The sequence below is a fragment of the Varroa destructor genome, unplaced genomic scaffold (assembly GCF_002443255.2).
Source record: "Varroa destructor unplaced genomic scaffold, Vdes_3.0 BEIS01000001.1, whole genome shotgun sequence".
Classification (NCBI taxonomy): domain Eukaryota; kingdom Metazoa; phylum Arthropoda; class Arachnida; order Mesostigmata; family Varroidae; genus Varroa; species Varroa destructor.
Window position 1 is genome coordinate 71,541,344 of NW_019211454.1, and position 24,990 is coordinate 71,566,333.

Here is a 24,990-nt window from a genome sequence, read left to right on the forward strand (position 1 = left end):
TGTGTAATTCTCCAGATGATCTACTTCTCACATCTGTAAATCGTGATATGTACCTGTTTATTATTGAACCAATGCGATCTTATTAATGCTAGAGAAACTGACACCATGCTATCGTTTAGTAGAGTAGAAATGAATTTATTTTTTGGTTTTTTTTTCGACAAAACCCTTTTATTTTTTTTTTATTAGACAACGGTTCATATTGTAATGTATGTTATTGATCTAGTAACTGATTGTTCAACAAAATGATTGTTTCCGCTATAATAGGGAGGAACAAGCCTGTACGGCCTAGGTTACGATATCACACACGAACTAAGCGGCCGGATTTTTCTATTTTGTAACCGTTATTACAGCTGATGGTCAGTGGTCATCTTGGGGTGCGTGGAGCGAATGTACGGCGCGATGCGGACGAGGGCATCGTACTCGAACCCGATCATGCACCAATCCTCCTGCACGCAATGGTGGTAGAGAATGTCCTGGCGACTATATGCATCGTAGCGACTGTCACGCTCGAAAGAATTGTCCTTCTGACAAGGAAAATGTCGATATCCATTCCGTCCCACAATGGAGTGCATGGAGTGATTGGTCAGTTTGTGGGCACGATTGCAAACAACACAGACAGCGTTGGTGCAGAAGTGGTAGCAGACTTGAATTGAGCGAACAACAACAGCAGCTGGAACAATACGAAAGTAGTAAATTAAGTGGACATCATCTGAGTGGCAGTCACCTCCAGCGTCAAGCAGGCGCTAACGTTTATGCCTGCCCAGGGCAGGATCACATGTCGACGAATTGCACAGGAGGAAAGTGCCCGCTAGACTTCAATAATAGCTTTCCTCCGTTAATACCACAGAACGGTGTCGACAATTTACTTAACAATAACAATCATTATCTACAAGATCAACAACTGTCACCGACGCATGAACACGGTAAACAACTAAAATCAAACTTCATAATAATTGCGTGAAACGTAATCGTTAGTTTAATCGATTTAGTATATAAGGTAATGCAGACAAAACTAGGACATTAGGAAACGCTCATACTGAAAGGCCAATACAGCGAACGGTTTACTGATCCTTTGACTGACGACAAACAATTACCACCATTTGTAACTTCTAGCTGTTCATAAAAATCTTTAGAAAAAATTCAGCTAGTAAATAAGAAAAATAAATATCTAATCCATCAAATATATCGTATAAAACATCGCTAGATTTATGACTAGATAAATCTTTTTCGCTATATCTAAATCTCGCTAAATATTTTTCGCTTTTTCGCAGCCCTTTATTGGCGGAATTGGTTCGACCTGAAACTTTGACATTACTTTTAATAATGGCAACGATGCTCAACTAGAAACTATGGCTTTAGCCTATAGCAAAACTATAACATTGCAGTAAGCTTTGCTTGGTTAAGCGCTATGTAACTATCTTATTCTGTTATTAACTTTTGTTTTAGGTTTTGTCGTTGCTAATTTTGGCAGTGTTCAGGCAGTCGTACTGGTTATTGGAATGGCACTTGCAGCTGTCATTCTTGCATTCACATTTCTTATTGCCTTGCGTTTTTGGCCTCGCGATGTCGTGGGTTCTGGGGATAAACGACAACCTCCCTTACCACTGCGTATGACTTATACCACAATACCTGTTTCAGGTGAGTTACTCGTTCAATAATATAACATAATCATTTTTTCTCTGCCTTTTTGAACATTGAAAACGTAAACGGCACCATCTAATTGAGAGCTCCCTTCACATTATTGAGAACAAACCATATTTTAAATTGTGTCACCTTCTACTCGTCTAACACTCTAAAATATATGGTCTCTCGAAGATTAAGTTTCGAAATAAATATTTCAGGGCTATCTAGCGTCCCCTCCGATGTGACAGCTAGCCTGGACCGGGATCCTCGTTTGCACGAATTCTTCACCGAAAGGCGGTTAGATTCTGGAGTTTCAGTACCACTTCTTCAGCAAGCGTATACAACGCCTAACAATGGTAATATACCGATGATGCCCTCTCAAACACGAGCGAACTTTTTCAATCTTTCGGGGACCCCGAGTTCCACTGGAAAGACACACAGAAGTGATTCAGAATCTCAACAGAGCGGACACCCATGTTCCGATTATGGAACACCCGGTTCAACCTCGGAGTATGACCTCATATATGATACGATTCCCGATGAAATAACTGAAAACGCCAGCTCAACTGGGGCTGGATCTGTTAGGGATCAACCATGCGGTGAGAATTTTCTGCCCTTAAAGTCAGCTAAAGAGCATCAGATCTCGTGGATGACAGTCGGACCAGAAGGGGGCCGCCTCGGTTTAGAAAGACTCGGAATATGGCTTACTGTGCCCCCTAATGCTATACGCCATGGTCGGTGGGATATCTACGTGGCTGTTTTGGACGAAGCTGAACTTGACTTGTCCATGAAACTTCGTGAAGATCAATGTGTTCTTAGCGCAGTCATTCAGTGCGGCCCTTCCGACGTCCCTTTAGTGAGGCCCTTGATACTTTCGTTTGACCAATGCGCACACGCTTTCGCCGAAAAATGGACTTTATATTTACTCGGTGCTGACGAAGGAACAGATGCTCACAAACAGCCCATCTGGAGAAAAAGGGTGTCCTTGGACTCACCGGAGGAACACGGTGATATCCTGTGCCATAAAGATGGCCGTATTTGCCATGTTCAAACCGACCAGCTTGGCCGATTCGTACTTTGTGGTGAGTCTAAAGTCGGATCCTATGCTGCCAAATCCATGGTTTTACTAACGTTCCTCACAAAGCGACGAGGTCTTTCGCAGGCTGAACGAACCCTTAAAGTGTATTGCGCCGAGGATACGAAAGCGGCAACCGAAGCCATTCTTCGATTAGAGCAAGAAGATTCTACGCTCGTCGAAACTCCCAAATCAATCCTTTTGCATGACGGAGGAGCGAATCTATGTTGCGCACTAGAAGAGCTTTCTTTGCCGCAAAACTGGACCTTGAAATCGTTTAGCCTACAGGAGATACCCTTTTCACGAGTCTGGAAGTCGAGCGTGGGAGTGCACTGCTCATTTTCGCTGCTCAGTTCATCATTATCTGCGCGTGAAGCACCTCTCGAATGTCGAGTCACCGTGTATCAGAGAGGCAACCAGTCGTATCGACAGATGCTTAGCATCAGTTCCTCTACCGTGTCTCCTGTTTACAAAAATTTGGCTCCACAGAGCGTAGAGTGTGTGGCAACCAACGGGAGTCGAGGATCACCTGTTATTCAACAGCCGGTAGAAGGCATCCGTCTGACGCCAGAGGCGCGAGGTCGATTGTGCGCGTTGTTAGACGCTCCCACTAGTGATGGTCCTGGCGACTGGGCGAAACTAGCCGTACGCCTTGGACTAGAACGGTTAGTACTGAGATTGAAAATTGATCTTCAAACATAAACTGAATACTACAAGTATCTGGACAAAAATATTTATATACGTGTAAACAAAAGTTCACACATATTTATCTTTTTTTCAGAAATATGGGTTATTTTGCATTGAAGGCGAGTCCTACGGCTTGTCTATTGGACTTATGGGAGGCTCATCATCGTGAAGACAGTGCCCCCACGAGTTTACTAACACTTCTGAGGAACATAGGCCGACCTGATGCAGTAACTGCTATAGAGAAGCTTCTTGGAGCCTGGGTCTGAGTCAGCGAAAACCAATTGATAACGATATTGCAATTAGTGGCATATTGAAAGTACTCTTTTCAATTCGCGAAAAATAATTCAGAGGGTAAGATTTTTACCTTAAAAATGGCTGACAAGCGTGTGTTCTGAAGCTTGTTTTGAGTCAAACCTTACGGTCTGCATGAACACAGACACGAATGTCAAACTTACCTATGAAGTCGTCTACAACAAATGGAAGCAATATACTCGTTTGATTCTATGCGATATAACACAGACGAACGACACAAAACAGAGCCCATACATGTACTACATGGGCTGACATTTTGTATAGTCTACTATAGATCAATGTTACGATTTTATTTTGAATAGCAGAATATACATATGAAATTACCGTCGGAACACGCGATCTGTTATGAGTGTTTATCTATGCTGACAGAACATTGTAGATACAATATATGGCTGCGGAACGTACGCGATATACCTCATTTCTGTAAAGCAGAACGAGTTAGGCAAAAGAGAATGAAAGGAATGGTGCTTGCGAAGTTACTTGCAATTTTGTGGTAATGCACGAGCAGAGAAATGTATTTAAAACATAAAAGTTAAGATCCTTTCATGGGTGTTGATATAGTGAAATTATATTGAGCGATATCATTATTACATAGACAAGGAAGAACTCATTTGTATGAATGGTGTACATATGTACATAAGAAAGAGCAAGTCTGTACAGGTAAGATAATGTGGGCTTATACCCATATAACAGATACATGTACTAATAAGAATGACGCATATTAATTTCGTCAGATCGTTTTAAATGTATTCCATTTTAGGTAGGGTACAAGCTAACGTAGCTTGACTAGAATATTTATTGTCTTTTTTAAGATTAAAGATCTTTAAATAAGCAGAAATTGCAATTTGAGAGAAGATGCTAAGCTTGCTCTGGAAATCGCCTTAGATATACCAAGATATTGAGTATAACACTTCAGTTTGACCAACTGAACCTTGAACAGCTCCAACGGAGTGGAAGCTCGTCCATTAACTACTGTCTAGATATGAATCTCAATATTAAAAAACAAAAGCAGAAACTAAGTAAATCTGCACAGGTCCTACAGCATCTCTTCCAGATTTTCGAAACGTACAAAGCCTATGTGACTTGACGAACACGCTCAGACTTGGAGGCTTTCGTACAGAGGGCAACACGAGATTGCATTGGTGTCACCGTAAAAAGTGCTCGACACAACGGCAACAGTAACTCTAATGCCAAATTAAACTAGAGATGATAATAGCAGAAGTTTCTTAATGAAACCACAAGTACGAAAGCGCTTCAATTTGTATATGCCGTATCGTTGGAAAGCTTTAAGCTTATAAGTCTTCCGTGCACTCAACCAACTCAATCTAGATAATCGCCGTGATGTCCTCAGCTGCATTTGGCACAAACCCTGTGTTGTGGCAATTGATATGGCTTCCCCGAAAAAATGGCGCATTCCCCCAAATTACCTGTTATAGCCAAAGTGATACAAGACTACCTAATCTGGCAAATAACTATTCAGGACGCCACCCCCGCTCGGACTCTCACACCCTGCAGCAAGGTGAAAAATTCAGCCAGAACGATTCATGTGATTGAGACTGAGAGAAGGCGCATTTAGTGAAAAGGATGCAGGATTAATATTCAGATGCTTAAGTTGGGATCTATATAAGCAGACCTTTTTTGGTGGTTTAGGGCGCGCTCTAACCATTCTGTTGGCGAAAAAGGACACCCGTTTCGCTCGGCTGTGTATAGAGTAAATGCAAGCACCTTTTCTGTATACTGTGTCAATTCCAATGAGCTCTGTTACCGTGTAAGGGAGACAAAAGTATAAAGTTCTGCCACTTAGTGATATCGGGCGATGGTTTTGTATGAAGATGGGACCAGTGACATTACGGGCCTGCTGCAAAGTCCGGAAAGCAACGATCACAATCCGAGCCAAACTGAGAACCACAAGGACGACTTCCCTATTGAAGAGCTAGTACGGCTCGTACGGGCTACTCCGTTCCTGTACGACAAGAGGCGTCGGTCGAACAGAAACACGCAGCTGAAAGAGGCGCGTTGGGCTGAAATCGGTGGATACTTCAGGATGACTGGTGCTGAAGTGAGCCGAAAATGGACCAGTGTTCGTGATAGATACAAACGACTGTTCAACAGAGTGATGCAGCAATTGCAACGGGGAGTGTTTTACCGTCCCATTTGGAAACTCTACTACGTTCTTGATACTATGCTGTTTCATGAAGGATTACATGAAGGAGTTTGACATCGCCTCTATTCTCTACAGGCCTGAAAACACTCTCGCTGCGAACAGCCTGTCCAGAGGTCAACGGCGCCTCCGCTTTAGCCTTTAGCGTACCAAAAAGGGAAATCTTTGCTGACGTAGAAAACCTCCCGAGCAACCGGTCATGCGACTCTTCCGACACATTGCACCGATCTCTGCTGATGAAGACCCTGTGAACGGACTCGTGAACTTAATGAAAAAAAACATAAGAGGCTTGAACGCCGATAAACGCCAGCTGGCCATAAGTCGAATCGTTCAGACATTTTATGGCATGGAGATTGACTGCCTGATTAAAGAACTGAACAGTCATGTCGATAATTAAACATTTTCATGTGCTGGGTAAGCTAAGAAGCATAAAATGGAACCACAGTAGAGTATTTATCTGTACATATCTAGTCTATAGCCCAGTACTACAAACGTATGACTATAACTTACAAGTATTCTGATGTATTGTAGATAACGAACCAGTTTGATGTTGAATAAATAAGCCCAAGAAACTCCTTCAATTATGGTCATTTTAAGATATATAGCATAAACCTATTTATTAACCTACTATGAGAATAAAGCGTAATATTTTCAATCAATTTATTATGGAACGTCTGCTATAGATGGCTTCTAGTGAAAAGCGGATCGCTTAGCAGTGCTTCTTGCTCGTCGCAAAGCTCTAGCATTAAACCCAGAAAGCCCCTGGCTAGGGCTTAGCAGGTAGAGATCGCTGAAGGAGACATAACTACCCTCTGGCCGCAAGTGCTTGGTTGAGTTTTCTGTACTCTGTGGAACAATGATTGGACAGTTGGCGTTACTGCTAAGAAGGATTTCCGCGAACCTGCGGCGTGTTTATAGATGAAACGCGGCGGCATAAAGTCATGTCGAGATGGTCTAAAATGGGGGATTAATGAGACGTTCAATGGAAGATAACCTTAAACTGAAAAAGAACAGACACCTTGAATTAGTTGCAGGAAATGTCTGACTGCCTTGAGGCTTGTCAATGTTTCTTTAGACGAAGAAGTTAATCTTTATGTTTTATTGCAAGGAAAAAAACTTTACAACTTTAGTGCTGTTTTTTCTTCTTAAAATATTCCTCTTGCTAGGATTGGATTGGAGACGACACTTCAGATGGAGTATTATAGAAATTGAAAGTAGTCAATAGAGGCCCGATTGAAGCGTTATTTTATGTGGGTAATCAAGCTCGTACATTCAGTTCTGATAACGCTTTTTTCCTGGTACAACACACTTACAACGTTTCGCTGAAACGGTCGAGTTTTCCTATGAAGCTATTACCTCAAATATAAACAACGTACATCATTTATTAGTCAGAACTTTTCGATGACTGAAAAGGACAGCTATCGCGCCTCAACTTGATCTCGATTAATAGAGAACTTTTCCAAAAGGAAAATTTGAAGGAACCACTTCACAGACATAAGGCTATGCAATATAGACAGCTCAATGGAACAATAGTCATTAGGCAATAATAATAATAGACTAACAATTACGTTCTATCTAAACATCTGTTTCGTTTCTTTTAGGATATGTTCAGTCCAATGTACTAATGTTCGTCGTGGTGATGATAAAATTTTTAATTTGTCTATGTACCAGCCTAAAATAGAAATAACAACATACTTTATTGACGATTCGGCAGGAGCAACATATGTTATGATAATAAATGCACTAAGTATAGTTTTTCTATATGAATCGCCTTAAAGGTGCTCCTTTTTCATCAGTAGGCTTTCCTCGGCCCTCGGACGAGAGCGGGCCATCGTTTCCAGCTTTTAGAATTCCTAGAACATTGCTACCAAGGGCATTTTAAGTGTGCGCGCTTGACTTCGTAGCCATTCGCTGTGGTAGCATTTTGACATTTGTGTCTGCATTTTCAATAAAGTGGGTGTTACTGTTTTGCTTCAGAATCTTCCCTTCTACTCAGTGACAAATTTTGCCGTGTAGAAGTTCTTTCTCCTCATAACAAGGATCTTCGCAAAGATGCTTTTTCAAGTTAAAACACGCGAATCGTGTCAAATTCGCTCATGGTACTAGCCGCACTACTATCTCAACCATTACCTAAACATAGCATTTTGACGTCCATTTTTAATGTTATCATTATAAATGTCGGCGATGTACAGTTATCAAATTATTATTATTAAATTTTTCCGGTTACTGGAATAGCACTTGTATCCCTCCTAGCTTCGCAGTCCTTACAGCTTCGCAATTCTGGCTACGCGAAGTTACGGAACTTGCGAATAAGCGACAACCCCACCTACCACTACTTACGGGTAACGTGGGCCGTAATTTTCGTTTGTATGAATTCCCGACTGAAAGACAATATTAATTGTGTTACTACTGTAACGATTCTTCGTCAGGTCCATACGGCCTCTAATAGTTGCACTATACTCCCAGCGCTCTTTCAAGCACGGGCGAGCTTTTATAAGCTTTCGCGAACATTAAGTTTTATGGAAAATACACAATGAAGCAAGCCATAGTTTCAAGAAAGCGGACATCCCTGTTCTGATTATGGCTCGGCATCCAAATACGACCCTCACTCAGCTTAAAACGTCTCGGAATAAGGCTTATCGTTAGAGAATAAATACTATACCTCTATAGTCGGTGGGAAATCTATGTTACTGTCCTAGAGTTCCGAACGCCAGCTGTCTCTAGAGTTGCGTAAAAATTAGCATATCGTTAGCTCAGTCGTGCAAGGCTACCTTTCGTCCTTACAATTATCGTGGTAATCCCTTTCCAGCAATAAGCAAAAGAGAGCTATCTGAGCACTGTTCGTCTATGAGAAACAGAGAAATGCGGGAAACTAAGGAAAAGCACAAAACAAGAACAGGTTTGCTGTCCATTAGATTATATGACAAAAGTGTGAAAAAAAAAAAACATGATTGCGTGTTGCCCAGCTTCAAGAATAACATATTATTTGCAAGAAAGAATACATTACTTAAACGCTCGTTTTTTGTTCCTTCGGTCGTGTATCAGTTCATTCTATTCATGAAAAAAAAAAACTATGCCTAAGCGGTTAACGCGGTTAATAAATTAAAGTTAAATTAAATAGTGTTTACCTGTACTAATATGTCATTCCTTCTTTATACGATCATTGCTGTTTACAATAGGTCTTTCTGCAAGCCGCGGCCTAAGGCCAGGGAATTCGCGCACATTCGATACGTAATTAAATAGCCTCATTAGGTATGATGTCCAGTGTTTTCGAACTCAATTACGACAAATCGGTAGAAAAAAATATCAATTTCTTTGAGACCCGCTGCTCGTTACTTGGCGAGGTAGTCACTGAACTCAGAATAGTCAAAAACGAGCACCCAAAGTCTGAGTCTAGATGCATTTCATAAAAGACAGAAATGGAAGTGTATTAGATCTGTGCCCCTCGTTGGACCCTTATTTAACAATGAATTGAGGTTTGAAGGTTTAAAGGCTCGACATTTATGTGCATACAATGAGCGAGATTCTTTACATTAGACGTAGTTTAGTTGTTTTACAGGATTACGAATCGTAAACCAAATTTTTACCGGTTGTGTTTATCTTATCTTATGTTTATCTCGTCTATTAAAAAAGCTTACATCATTCGACTGGCCTTTCAATCTTGAACTGAAAATATTTTCATACTTTTCGTCAAACTGTTCAGGGTTTTTGGTATTTCAGCGTATGTTTGCCCGTCATTATCTTAAATTTTTACTTAAAAAAAGGTTGAAAAAATAATGCCGCAAAATATTTCGGTATGCATTTTTATTGGCTTTAAATTGAGCCTGGAGAAAATATCGAATGGAACTGAATTGAAGTTTTTAGGTTGAATATACTTTAAAATTATTATTATCACCTATAAGCTAGAAAACCTAAACAAAACGTTGCGAACAAACCGAACAGTATTGACCTGAAATAATTACGTGGAAACTTTCTTGCTTAAGATTGGAAATTTAATGATATAGGTTTTGAACCTTCTTCCCATAATCAAAATATATGTGTGAATATAAAAAGTAAAAGCCAACCTAAAAAAATATCTTCTTAGACATTTAGCCCTAAATTTCCTGGATCTGGAGATACATTATAAAACCGACTTGAAAATTATCGTGTTTGAAATTAATTAGAACTTGTAGACGTATTCGTACTTTAAAAAGTATTCACCTACTTACTCTATTCATCACATAGAACTATTGAATGACAATTATACAGCCAATAAAACGATTTGCGAAGTTCTACTTTTGAAGAGATTTGTTTGGGAATCCAAATTTCAAGTATCGAAAAAGCTTCCTTATTGATCAGTTCTCCCAAGCCTGTCTTGTACATAACACTCCGTTTAGAGGGGGTTGTTTTGGTTTGAAACTAAAACTGAAACTCATTTGTGCGTATCGATATCTTAAAAACCGATATTTTAATAATCAAATTAGAACGACCAGAAGATCATACACGAACCATAAAAATATAGACAGCTATGCAGTTGTAAGATATTTCTCATAATATTAATGCATAAATGTATCTAAACATGGTTGTAGATTATTACTGCTCAATTTACAATGCCAGACAATAATTATTTACGATATCTTTTTATTTTTTCTGGATTATCCCATAGGCATCATCAGAAGCTATTCAGTAGCGGGCGTAAGCGTACAGAAGCTTTTTAAACACCAAGAAATATCGGCAGTACCAATCCTGTTTGAACATGGTGTGGACAGACAAATAAGCGATGAAATATATTATCAAGAATAATTAGCGTGTTTTGCTATAGCTGATAAAGATTGACCTCGCCCTTCAAAGCGAAAGTGGTAAGTGAGTAGGAGAGACCGAACGAAGATGTCAATGATACGCTCGTTACGCGGGCAACGGGCTCAGCTAAACACCAACGTTGGGTTGGCCGTTACCAATGAAAACACACAAGCAATACTAGAAATTGCATACAGAGAGCTACCACTCTCCGGGGTTCCTGTTCCAGGAAAATGTTTCGGAAGTTCGTGCAACTACCCAGAAAGCGTTAAAAGAATGACTGCAGCTAGAGTTTCGAATAATTGATGGATCGTGGTATTTTGCATTAATGAAAAATACCCGTTGGCTTGAATCTCTAGCCTTAAACGACCAGTTATTGTAACCGCTTTCTCTCCGATGTGCTGCCGGGACGGAATTCGCGATAATAAGTAGTTCTAGTTGAGTTCAGTACAACATTCTTAAATCAACGAACCAATATTCGATTACGCAGCTTATCTGTGTGCATCAGTACTATTATCTGTTCGGTACAAAGGTCGTATGATTATAACAACAGAATTAAATCTTAAAGATTGCCGAGTAAACTTGTTTTTGTGATTTCTAATAGCGATAATAAGGTAGTGCCGTGATGTTGATGCTATTCGGAGTGGATGCGATTGTATAGGAACGGATGCAAGCATTGAATTTGAAATTCTCCGCTTAGAAGTTTGCCGATACAGCAGGCCGGTGCCCGAGCACCTAGCGCCCTCGGTGTGTAGTCCCAACATCGCTTGTGATTTAGGTGGCGGTCATCATTATCAATGTGTAGGAGATCCGCATTTTTTGTCGATCTGTTCTTCACATCGGCCCCAGCAATAGTAGTCCAAGTCACGATCCACAATTGCCCCTCGGTCACTGCTGTTTTGTGAGGCTACTGCCCATAGCGCCAGTGAGACACCGGGGCATAACCGCCACCGACAGGCACCTACCACTACTGAACCGGACCGCCGTAAGGACCACAGCCGCAAGAAAGGCCTGCAACAGGACAAGTACCACCGGTCACAGTCACAGCGGCAGCAACAGTAGACGCGGATCGACAGACAGAATGACAGGCGCCGTGCACCAAATTCCAGACTCTGTTAAAATGCTTATTTCGATGGTAGAACATGTATGTATGCCTACGTGTCTCCACCCATGTGTTGATAAATATTTCATTTGTTATATTTGTCGAGCTGTAAACACATGACTACAGTGCATCTTTATGTATAACATGTTGCTATTCGCGGCTATTATCACTATTATTATTGTTACTATGATTACCTAGCGGAGTAGGGCATGTTAAGAATTAATAGTCTGAGCGCAAATACCTCAGTGGAAGTTGGGTTTTGTCGAAACAGCAGATAGCCGTTGGTCGGCATAGTGAATTAGACGACGAAGCCGGAGGCCGCTGATTCGAAGCCCGTTGGATGTCAAGCACTACAGAGGCCGTTATTGCACACCCCATTGCATACCCCAAAAAAGAATTATATTTTTGTATTATTAAGAGGTCGTAAAATTCACTATTAAGGGACGTAACATGTGTATGCTTGAGCTACGGGTGAGGTTTTGATCTCGTTCGAGAATGGACTGAAACTAATTGTCATTTATAGCTGCGTAACGGAAAATTTGAAATTATAAACAAGCTTCTGATCAGTAGATACATTATATGTTTACCTTTGTTTGCCCAGGAGAACGGCCAAGCACGATACAGATTTCCGTTTGTTGCTAGATGACGTACGTGAATCTTGAGTGTCCAATGAGTAAATGTGTATTACCTCCCTCTTACAATCATATTAACATGACCTAATGACTACGACATGAATTTTCGTTGGGGCCAAAACCACGAAATGTGATATCATTTTGTGACGAATATAGTTTTCGACTGAATTGAACGATTGTGGTTGATTGCAGTTACGCAAGTTATAAAGAGTTACCTGGAAGAAGTTGCCCCTGTTGTGTCCGGTCGCCACTATGCTGTCGAAGCGAAAAGAGAAGAAGATCGGTGATGGCATACAAGGTGTGTATCTGAGTCGTGCTCCAAAAATTCGTTTTGTCACTTCGGTAATAGGTAATAAGATGAATGTAACGAACCTACATTACTATTCCTAAGTTATCCTTAACGCAAACTACACGACAACGAGGACTTCACCCCTCATATGTTTACCCGCATGAAAATCTTTCATTGTCGTGTATATACTAAGAACATTATAGAATGTTTGGAAAGTACCAAACACGGACAAGGGTTTTGGTCATGGTCCATAAGAGTATATTTGAAGTTCACAATTAACCACGCGTTCGGTTCTATTGCCGTTAATGCCACCAAAAAACCGTAATTGTACGAAACTTTTATTAAAAGACAGTTTATTTTTAAGTTTTCATCTCGTTATGTTTCTGTCACGCTAGTACCTGATTGAATATCTGCGGTGATTTGAACGAACTAAAGATTCTACTGTTAGAAGAAGAGCATCTACTGTTTCCTGTTTAAATGAGGACGCTTGGCTTACAATTAACCATCGTTTAGAGCAGCAGTTTCTAGGTTCAGATCAAATAATGGATACAGGACGAAAGTTATTATAAAAGCTACGTGGACCATCTCAAAATTTTATCTCCAGTGCCTGGGCATAGGTCGGCTACATATGTGAACATTCAATTGTTATCTTAGATTCTGATATGTGCAACTGCTGTAAGTATTATTCTAAAATGGAGAAGAACACATTGTAGATTCTGTAGATGTCACTCTCCGCCATAAACGCTATGTATATATAGTATATATATACACATGTATATATATATAGTGTTTATATATATACAGTGTTCCAAAATACACGCGAAACACTATGGTGTGGCTAAGTTTACTAAACGTTAACTTCACTAGGTAATTTCACTCAGTATAAATAGTTTCATACTATGAATAGGTATAATCTAACCTTCAAAAAGTCGCCAAGGACCACGGTGCTACTACTAGCTACATCTTAGTCAATAAGCATTAGCTAGTCGTCCATTGGTTTTCCAATAAAGTTTATACTTTCTCAATTAACAATGAGGCTATACATTGTTATGTACTTCAGGTAAGTATGTGAAGAAGGAGACTCCACCAAACCTCACTGTAGTAAACACATGGTCAGCTGGTGTCAAAAGTGGAGGTTCGAGTGGAAGCGGCGCTGGCAAGAAAAGCTCTGGAAGGGGTGGAGGTGGCCTTACCGTGGGATGTTCAGGGGGTGTAAGGGAGTGTGCCTCGCTTCTATCACTTGATGAGGCACGCAACGGTTCAAATCAAGTTGCGGCAACTTCCCTTGCTGAAAAATGCGCACGGGCAAAGGCGCAGGCTCAGGTAAGTTGTAATAATGATACAAATTTTCATATTAAAGCGTAGTGATAACTATACTTTTAGGTGTATTCAGTTTTCGTCTGAAGGGTCAATAGAATAAATCGTCTGATAAATGAAAGCATATTGGTCTAATTGTTGTTATATCAGAATAATAAGCGATTAGCTCGACTGATGTGTGTTCGCCTAGTTTAATGTGAATATATTATTAAAACCGTCAGGCTTCAGGAAGTGGAAGTGGTGGAGGAGGTTGTAGCCCCCTACCACCAGCTGGAGCTCTCTCCCGAGGGCCAGTCCGCAGTTGGCCCCATCTACAGTTTGCCGACCCTCTTGCCAAGCTGCCACAACAAACGATTCTTTTGATGCCATCGCAGGTCAGTAATTAATTACCCGTACCTACACTATTGCATTATGTGTAATGCAATAGTTAATGTACAATGTGTAATGAAAATGTTACACGTTTATTCATTCAATACATGTATACGCCCTGTACAAGGACGCGCTTGTAACTGTTCTGACAAAAATTGTTTTAAATCAGTGCTTCAGGTGCCAGTGCGAAACGTATAGAGCTCAAGGTTGCAACAAATTCAATAAATTACGGCAACTTGTATGAAACTGATGGTTGGGCTTACTATGTAAAACATAACGCACCCAGTGTACCTATGGCGGGTCACATAAGAAACACTTGTGATACGCTTGGCTTTGATCTTACGTACTGAAACACTGTTGACTTTAGATGTAAAATTTTCACTGCATGGGTTATAATGGGCTACAACTTATTGGCATTGCGCCACTTCTGACCGTATACATTTCAGGGAAGCTGTGTCGATTATGCCAATTTTGAACAGCTCCGGCGCGAGCAGCTCGCTGTATCAGGAGCTTCGCCTAAAATGCCACAGGTGGAAACGATCTACCTAAATCACTTGAGTTCACCTAATTCAGTCGTTCAGCAGACCAGCTCGGCCCCGAATGCTACCTCCGCGAATACACCAGCGACCGTCGGCGCCTCTGCTTCCTCTATGGCTTCTTCAATTGTGTCATCGTCGTCATTGACAAACAGCGCAAGCTCTATTACTTCTAACCTCAGTTCAGCCCCAAGCTCAATAAATCATCTAAGCTCGTCGCAGCAGGTTTGGTTGACATGACCTTAGCCGAAGATTTTATTATTGATATTTATGCATTATAGACATATTTCAAACCTTTACCTTTCATGGTGGTACATAAGTGCTTAAATTGGTATTCGATGGCTTTGTAGGTCTTTGATGGGAGACCACTTTATAGGTCCGCGATGTTTTTGTTATGCATAGGAAGTTAAGAAACTTTAATATATTCAAGTGTTTTTTCGTTTGGCAGCTGGATCCAGTCACCCAGGAACCAATCTATCAGAATGATCCGAAGTTCCATCAGTTCCATGGATTGGGAGGATCTCGAGTTACCTTGATGCCTCCACATGATCATCTCGGATCTAATGCTAGGTAAGCTTCCTCCTGTGCATGTTGTGGTAAGAAAAAGTCTCATCTTATGTTTTTCCTGTACAAACCTCCCGTAAAACTGCTCTTCTGTGCTGTTTTTTCTGTTGCTTCCCTAGCATCTACTCTCGTCCTGAAGATGAAGACATGTGTGGTGTGTATGGATCGAGTCTTCAGCCGGGTGTGACAACTCTGTTGCACCATCGACCGTCAGTTGGTTCAACGACTGCTGGACAATCGACAGTATATAGCGGGCCCAGTTCGCCTTATTTTGATGATAACAAAAAACAGCTCTATATTACACAGCATCACCACAACAGTAGCCAGCAGCAGTTGCATCAACAGCAGGTACTTAGATCGTAGCGTTGAACTGGTTTCTGTTAGCGAGCACACATCTCAGATTGCTCTTTACTGAATGCACGTAGTGAGAAGCACTTCTACTTTCTCATTGCACGCTATTCAATGAACTCGCTTCTTTGTGTGAACAGGAGACAGTTACGGCTTATCCCAACTGCGAAGAACTGCCTTTACCTCCGGGATGGTCGGTAGACCTTACAATGCGTGGCAGAAAGTACTATGTCGATCACAATACAAAAACGACGCATTGGAATCATCCATTAGAAAAAGAGGGACTTCCAACCGGATGGGAGCGAATCGAACATCCTGAATTTGGTAAAATGATGAAGGGCTTGTTACGATATTATGTTCGTTAAGAATATGTGTATTCATAAATATATATATATACATATATATAATAGAGCCTTCATACTTTATTAAACGTGGCTCCTGCAAATTACAGGCGCGTACTATGTGAATCACATCAGTCGACAGTCGCAGTACGAACACCCATGTCTAACGCATTATGGACCTTTGGCTTTGCCTGCACCTGGAGGCGGTCCTGCTGGAAAGGGCAGCGGTTCTGCCCTACCCTTACCACCAGTTCCTCCGGTTCATCACGATTTTCATCAACACAACGTACTCGTACCACCAAACCCTTACCTCGCTGAGGAAATACCTCATTGGCTTCTTGTATGTATGCAGTGTATCAGCAAGTAGTATCTAAAGCCCGACTACGGAATGCTCTTGCTGCTATAATTCTTAACTTGGATGCTTACAAAGCGTCATTGAGCAAAATGCGGGTTCTCTGTATCACTATATACAATATTGAACTAAAATGCATTATATCTCCATTACATACTTGTTCGGGTAAAAACGTTGAAGAAGCTTGGTAGTAACTTACGAATCCACTGCATGTGTACGACTAATATGGTTTTTTTTTCATATTACAGGTATATTCTAGAGCGCCCGCAAAACATGATCATAAGATTAAATGGCTGCTGTTCAAATTGCCCGAACTTGAGTGCTTTCAAGCAATTCTTATACGTCTCTACAAACAAGAGCTTAAAGAGATCGTAATGAGGTAGGTGCCCATAAAAAAAGATGCGAGCAATGTTTTTCAGTGCTATTTGTTTATAGGAACAGGTGCTCGCTTTGCGTTATGTATACATATACATATATATATGCATTTTTATGAACGTTACAGTGGGCAGTGTTTCTTAGAGCCGGCAGGCGTTGATCCATACTCCTGGTAATAAAAGAGAGCCAGTTTATTTTAAAGCAAAAACGCAACCTCTTTGTGGCGGAGCCAGGAGCTTAGTGTTCAAAATATGAACCAGTGGAGAAAAAAAGCATTGAATAAACTTAAACAGATTTTAAATTTATGAATATGATGACTAGCCCTTGGTTCAAAAATGAATGAGTCGTTTGCTCTAGATTAAGATATTTATTCAATCGACCTAATTCGAGTTTTCCTTTTTTAAATAATCCTTGCCAAATGCAATGCATGCCATCGTTTCCTTCAGTCTTCAAAATACATTTCAAATTCAATCGTTGAGATGGCCTTCAACTCAGTCAGCAATTTTTTTATTTTTTCTATCGCGCCGCAGCGTTTTTCCTTTAGGCTTTTCTTTGATTTTGGGAACAGGAAGAAGTCGCAAAGAATTGGTTCTAGTAGATACAAAGGTTAAGGAGTTTTTTTTGCAAAAACTGCTGTACGAGTAAAACATTGTGGGCCGGTGCATTGGGGCGAAGGAAGGCCCAGGATCTGTTGTGCCACAATCCTTGCCTTATGCGTCAGCTAGAGTGCGTGTGCAACCTTTTTTAAATTAATTGTACTCCTTTATGACCCTGGAGTCGGACGACATGATTTCATGATGAAAGATTTTCCAACGGTTGAAATCAACTGTGAAAAGCACTTTAGCTTTCACTCGTTAGCGCTGTCACAGGCCTTCTAAGATGAAAATCGTTCTCGATAGACTCTGGTTAGTCTTCGAGTTGTTTGAACCAGCTGTTTACTTTGTTTTGATCAGCGCTTGCTTTCCGTGGGTATTTTGCGTCATCCACAGAATTTGTAGTTGATTTCATTTTTTACACTTTTGCTTTATTTGGGAAAAATCGCGAAGCGCTCAGTACATACACTTCCTCAATCTCACCAAAAAAATTGAAACTATATCAGATTGCTATGAAATTTCGTTTGTGTGTAGTAGATACTTTGCTCTTTTTGCTACATAAAATGAGGGATATAAGACCATCTAGTAATGCGAAAATTTACTGTTGAACAAGGGGTTATTCCGTTTCTAGCTATTAGGCGGCTTTTGAAAAATTCGACAAAAATTTCTATACGTTTTTATAAGTGATTCACAGGAATTAGGTGGAATAGGTGAAAAGATTATCAAAAGAGGCACAAGAAGCCATTTACAGTGGATGCATTTCTAATTTTTTTTTTCTTTTCTATTTTTTTTATATATATAATTTCTAATTTCTAATAAATTATTCATAAAATAAAATGACTCACTACCTATTGCATTTTTGAGATTTTCGTTTAGGGTCAACCTTGTAAAACTGCTGGATTTTTGTGTGGCGTGTTTGAACTAAGACCAGTCTAAGCGTGGAAATATAGCTCACGCATAATTACCTTTAATGATTTATGGACGGCATAGATCCCGGTTTGAACCATAGTCATAGCGAACTACAGTGGAAAAACACAGTGACAGGCACACGAAACCTTGTTAAAATATCTGTTTTCATTGATTGATTAAGCGATACCAATTTTATTTCAATTCATGCCGAACCCTAGTGTATAAATATTATGATCCCCACCAATATCTGAACCGCCATGACCCCTCCATGCAGATTTGGTGTGTTTGTAAGTTAGAATCTACGTCGTTTTTGTTTTTCCTTCCCTAAACAGATACGAAGCAAAGCGTTCGTTAATTATTCGGGAAATCACCTGTAGGCGCCAGGAGGCACAGCAGGCAGCACAACACCACCATCACCACCTACAGCAGCAGCAGCAGCACCACCATCACCAGCAGCAGTCAATCCATCACCTTCAACAACATCAGCAGCTTCAGCAAGTCGCAGTAGCTGGTCATTATCAACAAGAGCAGCAAGCGCAAGCGCTAGTATCAGCTTCCCACTTTCAGCATCAACACCAAACCCAACAGCAACTCCACTCACACCCACAACAGCAGGCTCAGGTCAGCCTACAGCGACAGCTGCACCACCAGCAACAACAACAGCAAATTATAGTGCACAAAATCCCCATACATATCCAGCAGCCGCACCCAGCAGTGACGCAGCCGCAGGTGGTTTCAGCCCAAATACCTCAATATACTCATAAGCCGTTGCAGCAGCAGCAGCAGCAACATGCGCAGTTATCTACAACGCAACAACAGCAACATCTGTCGTCGTCTACTGTGCCACATCAGCAACCCCAGCAGCAGCAGCAACAACAGCATCATCTTCAACTTCATAATCAACAGCATCCACAACAGGCAAACAGCCATAGTCCTCACCATTTCACACAGCCATCACAGCAGCCAACGACACAACAGTCTACAGCAGCCGCAACGACAGTAGGTCATTATAGCGGTGATAGCAGCTTGTCTCAGCAGCAGCAGCAGCAGCAGCAGTTGCTAGAGCCGACGAACACGAAGTTGTAATTAACTCAGACAGTTTAATAAAACCACTTGAAAGCCTTCCAAAAGCAAGAAATCACTACAAGCTGAGCGAGGAAGCCGAAAGGCCAACAAGATTATAATCGGCAAGGAAGATAGCGGCACAGATACAAAAAGCAAGAAATAGAAAGGTAGTAAGTGAGGGTACGTAGCTTTCAGAGCGATCATGTAAGGCCTGGCTCCTTCCCTTTGTTGACGAATGGTTTCTCGAAATGATAACAATGCTGTTGATAAAAGATTACCATGATTGTGCCATGTACCTGTCTTGACACGTAGGATAGAGAAAATAGAATGAATCCATATAATATATTCACATTTTCGGCTCCAAGATCAAAGATTGTGTGAAATGTATGTTGGTCAAACGTGAAATAGGTCCTCCGTAAAATTTCATGTCAAGTATAACAATATGTATTTATGATGGAACTTGCATCGCAGCAGCAAAACTGGGACAGAAGTAAGTAAGAAAATAAAAAGGACTCACATATATTAGTTCTCAATGTTGTAACATAGCGCTGTGCCACTACGGCCGAGGGAAAATACGAATCATTTCAGTGTAACAGTGTTGCAATTACGTTGGTTATAAATAACCACCTTACACCTTTTAGGCTGGCATATTAGAAATAGCGTCAAAAGTTACCGTATGCGTTGTCACCTTATGCTTGGAATAACTTTAAGGCTAATTCGAAGACAACAACTCAAGCAAAATGTTTATTCCTATTACTTCGAGATTCTGTTGAGCCTTCAACCATCCAATCCAGTTAGTTTACGATGTGAAGCCGCCTGCTGCCTAGATTTTAATTTAAATGCCAGATCAAAGCGTAAGGATTCTGGAAAGCAACATGAGTTGCTGCAGCAAAATTGTTGGAGAGACTGGCATCGAGACTAAGAAGCATCCTCTAACAGCAAAGACTATGTGCAATAGAATATTTGCTCGCATTATTTTTCGGAGTTGTTTGGTGATCAAATTTAGAAGAATATTCCAGTACTCATTAAACAAACGTGTGTGCCTTGATTTTTCTGAAACCGAAGACGCGAAATAATAAAATCGTCCCTTAGTCGTGTCTGAGCTTCAGGTCGCGTTAAACGTAATATATAGACATATATTGTCAATCAAGGTAACAATCCTGATATGACGGGAGCTGTTGAGCGGAATAGAAGCTGACTTATTATTAGCTAAAACGCTGCAACAATCTTACGAAATAATTTTAGTGTGCCAAGAATGCCTCACCACAGTAGTTGACTTCGTCATATGTCGAGGACATGTTGATGACGATTTTCGGTCAAAGTGAAAACAGGGCTCTAAGGAGAACACAGGCGAATTTTAGTTTTTTCGTGAGGGTAGTTTGAAAGAAGCTCGGCCCTATCTGTCCAATTTGATTGTGTCTTCACGAATGGCGTCAAAATTAGACGCACGCTAAGCTTTAAAATAAAGGTTATTAATTGCATTAAGGGCTCTATACGTTGATATCGTGAATAATATCTATTACAGGCGAGGCAGTGAGACATGTGAAGAAAAGTGAGTCCTGCCTGGACATTTTTGGAGTGTGTAATCTTTTGAAACTGGTGAAGTACTTCCCGGTGCCAAAAAAATGACTGATAAAATTGTAATTCACATGCGCATGTGCAACAGATTTATGCAGGATGCGCCTTTTAGCTTTGAAGTGATCTGGCGGTAAAAATACTAATCAGAAAATTTACATGACTATGCTAAAGTGAAATTCCGCCATTAAGACAGTGAGATAGAAAATCAATTGTGAAATGTTGACCCGGAGCTGACGTTACGTTTGAATTATGTTAGCATTTGCCATATAACAAAAAATGTATTTTTAGAATGTCTTGAGTATTCAGCGACACGGTGTAAATAAAATGCTTATTTACTCTGTTTATTATTGCGCATTATGTACTACTATGTAGTTAGAGTTCTATAAATATAGTTATATTGAGTCCAATTAACTAAAAAAAAATTCAATCTTAAATTTAGCCAGGCGTATTCACAGTAGCTCCGGGGACTAAAAAACACGAAGTAGGGCTCATTATTAGCATAATGAAATTTCACAACAATTTTCTAGGTTGTTTCTACAATTTTTCAGGGAGCAGCACCACAAGCAAATGAAAATTCAGTTAAGAACATTCTCATAAACAACTCGAAATAAAGACGATCTTCACAAATGGTAAGAAGCATACTAATAATAAATGTGACTTTTTGCCATACTTGTGAAATTTCAACAAAGATTGATCGGTCGATTGAGATAAAACTATGTATCTAAGACGACATACGCTAATAATAGTAATTCAAACAAAAATAATGAGGACATTTATAGATCATTTTACCATAAACCGGAATGCTATCGAAAGTGTTGCAAATGCGCACTTCCTAGTTAACTAAATGAAATAATACACTTATATTAACAATATAATAACATATTTATTTTTCTAATGTCTATCTAGCACATATACATACACCACCTAATACGAATTGATCCCGTTGGTCTATTTTCGCATAATGTCATTCACAACGGCTTCAAATTTCCTGTAAGACAATTAAGTGTTATTGATTATTTTAAGTCCTAAACAAGTTAATTTCAATTTGAAAGCAATGGGTAACATCTTTTACAAAGATGTTACCCATTGCTTAATATGAATGCTAAAACCTCATCGTGAAGACGATTACATTTAACTGTGAGTTCTATTCGAGTGAGAAATAAAGTCAGAAATACGTTGTCACCGGCCGCTAGCTTCGAGGGATCGCCTAAAGTTTCGCGTTAAGATGTTTAGAGTCTGACACAGTTTTTCAAAGTAATCATACATACTTTGATGAGATTTGTTCGCCGGGAACGTAGAATGGGTTGCAGACGAGTTCGCTATACGCATTGTGAAGACGGCCGAACCAGTTCCGTAGGTCATTATCTCGGAACTGTACAGCAGCACTGAGTTCCACCACGATCACCATCTTCACCTTGGTGTTAGTTACGTAGCCATACAATTTATATTCATCCAACGAATATAGAACGCCTAAGCATAGATCCCGGGCATCGTTCCTAAGAGGAGAACGGTATCCACCAGAATCGAACTTCTGATACTGCTAACACAAAACCGAATTTTGCTGGGGTAATTTCTCAATAATATTGCAAAAAGGGAACTATTTGAGACTTACTTTCCCGGTACCGGAGAATTGATCTTTTCTTCAACAACGTCCAGTGACGTGTGAAGCATGTACATTAATTTGTGAGACAGTTCTGCATCCATCGGGTCAGCCACCGTGCGTAGATAGAGTGGCGAATTCTGCAACGCATGAGAGTAAGTGGAATTGAAAATTTTAATTAGACTCAGCAGCGCAGTGAACATAAGCATAGAGGGGTTTAATAGCTCTAGAATGTAACTACAGAAAAGGATAAGGCTAAAAATATACCTGATGCTATTGTTGAAAACAAATTATACTCGCATATGTAATAAAGGGTTTTTTTATCATGTGGCCAGAACGGGTTCACTACAATTTATTCATTTTTGGAAAAATATCAATGAAAGCCACCTAGCTTTATGAATCAGGAGTGGGGCTATATAAGAAACCAGTCATTTAAAAAATCTTCAAAAAAAGAGGAAACATTATTTTTTTTATAGAACGGGCTATGATTCTGGCAACAAAAATGCTTTATAATCATTTGCTGCAGACTAGGCACATTTGCGAGTTGCATTTGATTCGAAAAATGAGAAAATGGGGCAGTAACAATCCGCGCATTGTTCTTTAAGTCCGACTTTATCGTACTGGGGTTTGTATAATTATTAAAATTGTTATATATGGTTCTGGTATTAATCATTATCCATAGTAAATTCTAACCAACAGTGGTGATTATCCGCTATGAGCTGCATATGTGGACAATATCGTTTTTTTCAAAGGTGCGTCATGGCAACAAAATAGTGAAAATTTCTATCAAAAGTAACATGTGACACATTGTTGCAAGCAGCAATATTATATGTGATACAATGAATATGAACGTATGATGCCCTAATTTAACATACACACACATACGTACTCCTAAGCTGAACTGTATTTTGAGTTCTTCCAATTTCACTGTAAAATTAGCTTGGATGCCATCCGATTTCACCCATGCTTGAAATACAATGGCCTATTCTGCTCCCAGGATGGGCATGTGATATGACCTAATGTACTGGCTCTTAGAGAAATGGCTTTTAACATAGCTTTAAAACTGTAGCTTTGGAAAAAACGAAGCTATGGTAAAAAAGAACTGCTTATTTTACTCCTTTATTGTTACTAAAATTTTAAACCAAGGTCTTTGTTAGAAAAAAGTGGTCCATATAACTTCATCTTCTATATATTTGACAGATTTATTAAGAACACTTAAATTTCCTAGAAGGTAATTCGATCACGGAATTAACTCTGCGCCACAAACATATTTCTTTGAATACAAACTTACTGTCGAAGCGCTCGAAAAAAAAACCTATTCAAAACTTAAACAATTGGATTCGTCTCTATTGCAATATCTAAAACGAATTCAAACTAAACTGAACTACCTCAACGTAGGTGGTTGATAAACCGGTAGTAAATCGAAACGTTTTTACTATTACTACGTGTTAGCTATACTAACGTATTTAACCTAGGGGCATGTAAGGCGATCTTTGTTCGAGGTCGAGCGTCTTCCCAGTTCGAAATTTAAAACATTTATGGTGAAAATACTTCATCCACTAAATATATCTACATATGTTTAATGGTACATATCAATGATATTATTGCAGGACTTTAATGCTACATAAAAAAATCTTGCGCGGAGCACCTATCACAGAATGTGCGCAATCAAGTGCATCAGTAAAAACTAAGATGTAAATTGATTTATTGGTTCTAATTTATTCTTAAGCTAATTTAAAATATCCTCAGACGGGCTTAAGCTGTGCGACGATTCCGCATTTAATTCTGCGTTAAATATTTTTCTTGTAAAGTATCTTGTAAAGTAAAACCACAATTTCAAGATGACTAAGCATTTTGAACCATGTAAAGCTTTTCAAGTCGAATCATTATGTTGATCACTTCAAGCTAGGCTCTTTAGCTTGTTCAGAATAAACAATGAAAAGTTTAATTTTACTCCAATGCTATATCATCATTTGCTCTGACATAGACATTCCACAAACATTTCAAATTTTCTAACTTAGTGATGATTCAATTAACCCTACATCGCAAACAATATTCACATTTCATCATGCGTAGGATTAATTAAATAAAAATGTTTTTAGGAAGTTTCATAAATAGAACTCGCATATAGCTATAGGAAAGCAAAGAGCGTAACGTACGTCCTTGTTGATCACCGCCAGTGCCACTGCCATGATCAATATACCTGGAGAACACCTATTTTAAGGAAATAATTTCAAGAGCTTGAATTTATTAAGATAAGGATACAGTCAAATTTAATTATTCGAAAGAGCTGTCATTCCTGGTGTTTAACGCCTAAACAGTGGAGGTCGCCATATTTGTTTCACTACGACAATCCACCAAACAGGCGGTATTTACCGCGGTCGAA

The 24,990-nt window shown here is 39.8% G+C and overlaps 3 protein-coding genes and 1 long non-coding RNA gene across 4 annotated transcripts in view; 2 read left to right on the forward strand and 2 right to left on the reverse strand.

The window, feature by feature from the left end:
• Positions 1 to 4,432, forward strand: part of LOC111248184 (netrin receptor UNC5B-like) — a 33,801-nt gene extending 29,369 nt beyond the window's left edge. The window contains exons 4-7 of the mRNA XM_022800068.2: positions 351 to 923; positions 1,447 to 1,638; positions 1,842 to 3,363; positions 3,480 to 4,432. Coding sequence (XP_022655803.1) covers positions 351 to 923; positions 1,447 to 1,638; positions 1,842 to 3,363; positions 3,480 to 3,651 — 2,459 coding nt within the window. The 3' untranslated portion in view covers positions 3,652 to 4,432. The remainder of the gene's footprint in view (positions 1 to 350; positions 924 to 1,446; positions 1,639 to 1,841; positions 3,364 to 3,479) is intronic.
• Positions 536 to 18,698, reverse strand: LOC111248204 (uncharacterized). Its single transcript, XR_015324656.1, has 4 exons — positions 18,418 to 18,698; positions 12,324 to 13,945; positions 11,978 to 12,086; positions 536 to 670 (listed from the first exon to the last, which is right to left on the reverse strand). It is a non-coding gene; the product is annotated as an uncharacterized LOC111248204 (long non-coding RNA).
• Positions 11,749 to 21,348, forward strand: LOC111248193 (uncharacterized). Its single transcript, XM_022800079.2, has 11 exons — positions 11,749 to 11,778; positions 12,561 to 12,666; positions 13,718 to 13,980; positions 14,196 to 14,348; positions 14,790 to 15,104; positions 15,328 to 15,449; positions 15,563 to 15,791; positions 15,932 to 16,115; positions 16,243 to 16,472; positions 16,733 to 16,863; positions 18,694 to 21,348. The coding sequence occupies exons 2-11, from the start codon at positions 12,621 to 12,623 to the stop codon at positions 19,445 to 19,447; spliced, it is 2,427 nt and encodes an 808-aa protein (XP_022655814.1). The 5' UTR covers positions 11,749 to 11,778; positions 12,561 to 12,620; the 3' UTR covers positions 19,448 to 21,348.
• A 514-nt stretch (positions 21,349 to 21,862) lies between these two features.
• LOC111248199 (trafficking protein particle complex subunit 2-like protein) lies at positions 21,863 to 24,946 on the reverse strand. Its single transcript, XM_022800103.2, has 4 exons — positions 24,764 to 24,946; positions 22,617 to 22,744; positions 22,273 to 22,500; positions 21,863 to 21,992 (listed from the first exon to the last, which is right to left on the reverse strand). The coding sequence occupies exons 1-4, from the start codon at positions 24,794 to 24,796 to the stop codon at positions 21,953 to 21,955; spliced, it is 429 nt and encodes a 142-aa protein (XP_022655838.1). The 5' UTR covers positions 24,797 to 24,946; the 3' UTR covers positions 21,863 to 21,952.
• Positions 24,947 to 24,990: the final 44 nt, after the last annotated feature.

Excerpts from the sequence above, each read along its gene's own strand:
- LOC111248193 (XM_022800079.2), top strand. The coding sequence starts at position 12,621 with ATGCTGTCGAAGCGAAAAGAGAAGAAGATCGGTGATGGCATACAAG. Across the intron at positions 14,349-14,789 it reads TTCTTTTGATGCCATCGCAG|GGAAGCTGTGTCGATTATGC; the intron begins GTCAGTAATTAA and ends TATACATTTCAG. Across the intron at positions 15,792-15,931 it reads AGCAGTTGCATCAACAGCAG|GAGACAGTTACGGCTTATCC; the intron begins GTACTTAGATCG and ends TTGTGTGAACAG.
- LOC111248199 (XM_022800103.2), bottom strand. The coding sequence starts at position 24,796 with ATGGCAGTGGCACTGGCGGTGATCAACAAGGAC. Across the intron at positions 22,501-22,616 it reads AATTCTCCGGTACCGGGAAA|GAACGATGCCCGGGATCTAT; the intron begins GTAAGTCTCAAA and ends TTCTCCTCTTAG. Across the intron at positions 21,993-22,272 it reads GGCGAACAAATCTCATCAAA|GAAATTTGAAGCCGTTGTGA; the intron begins GTATGTATGATT and ends ATTGTCTTACAG.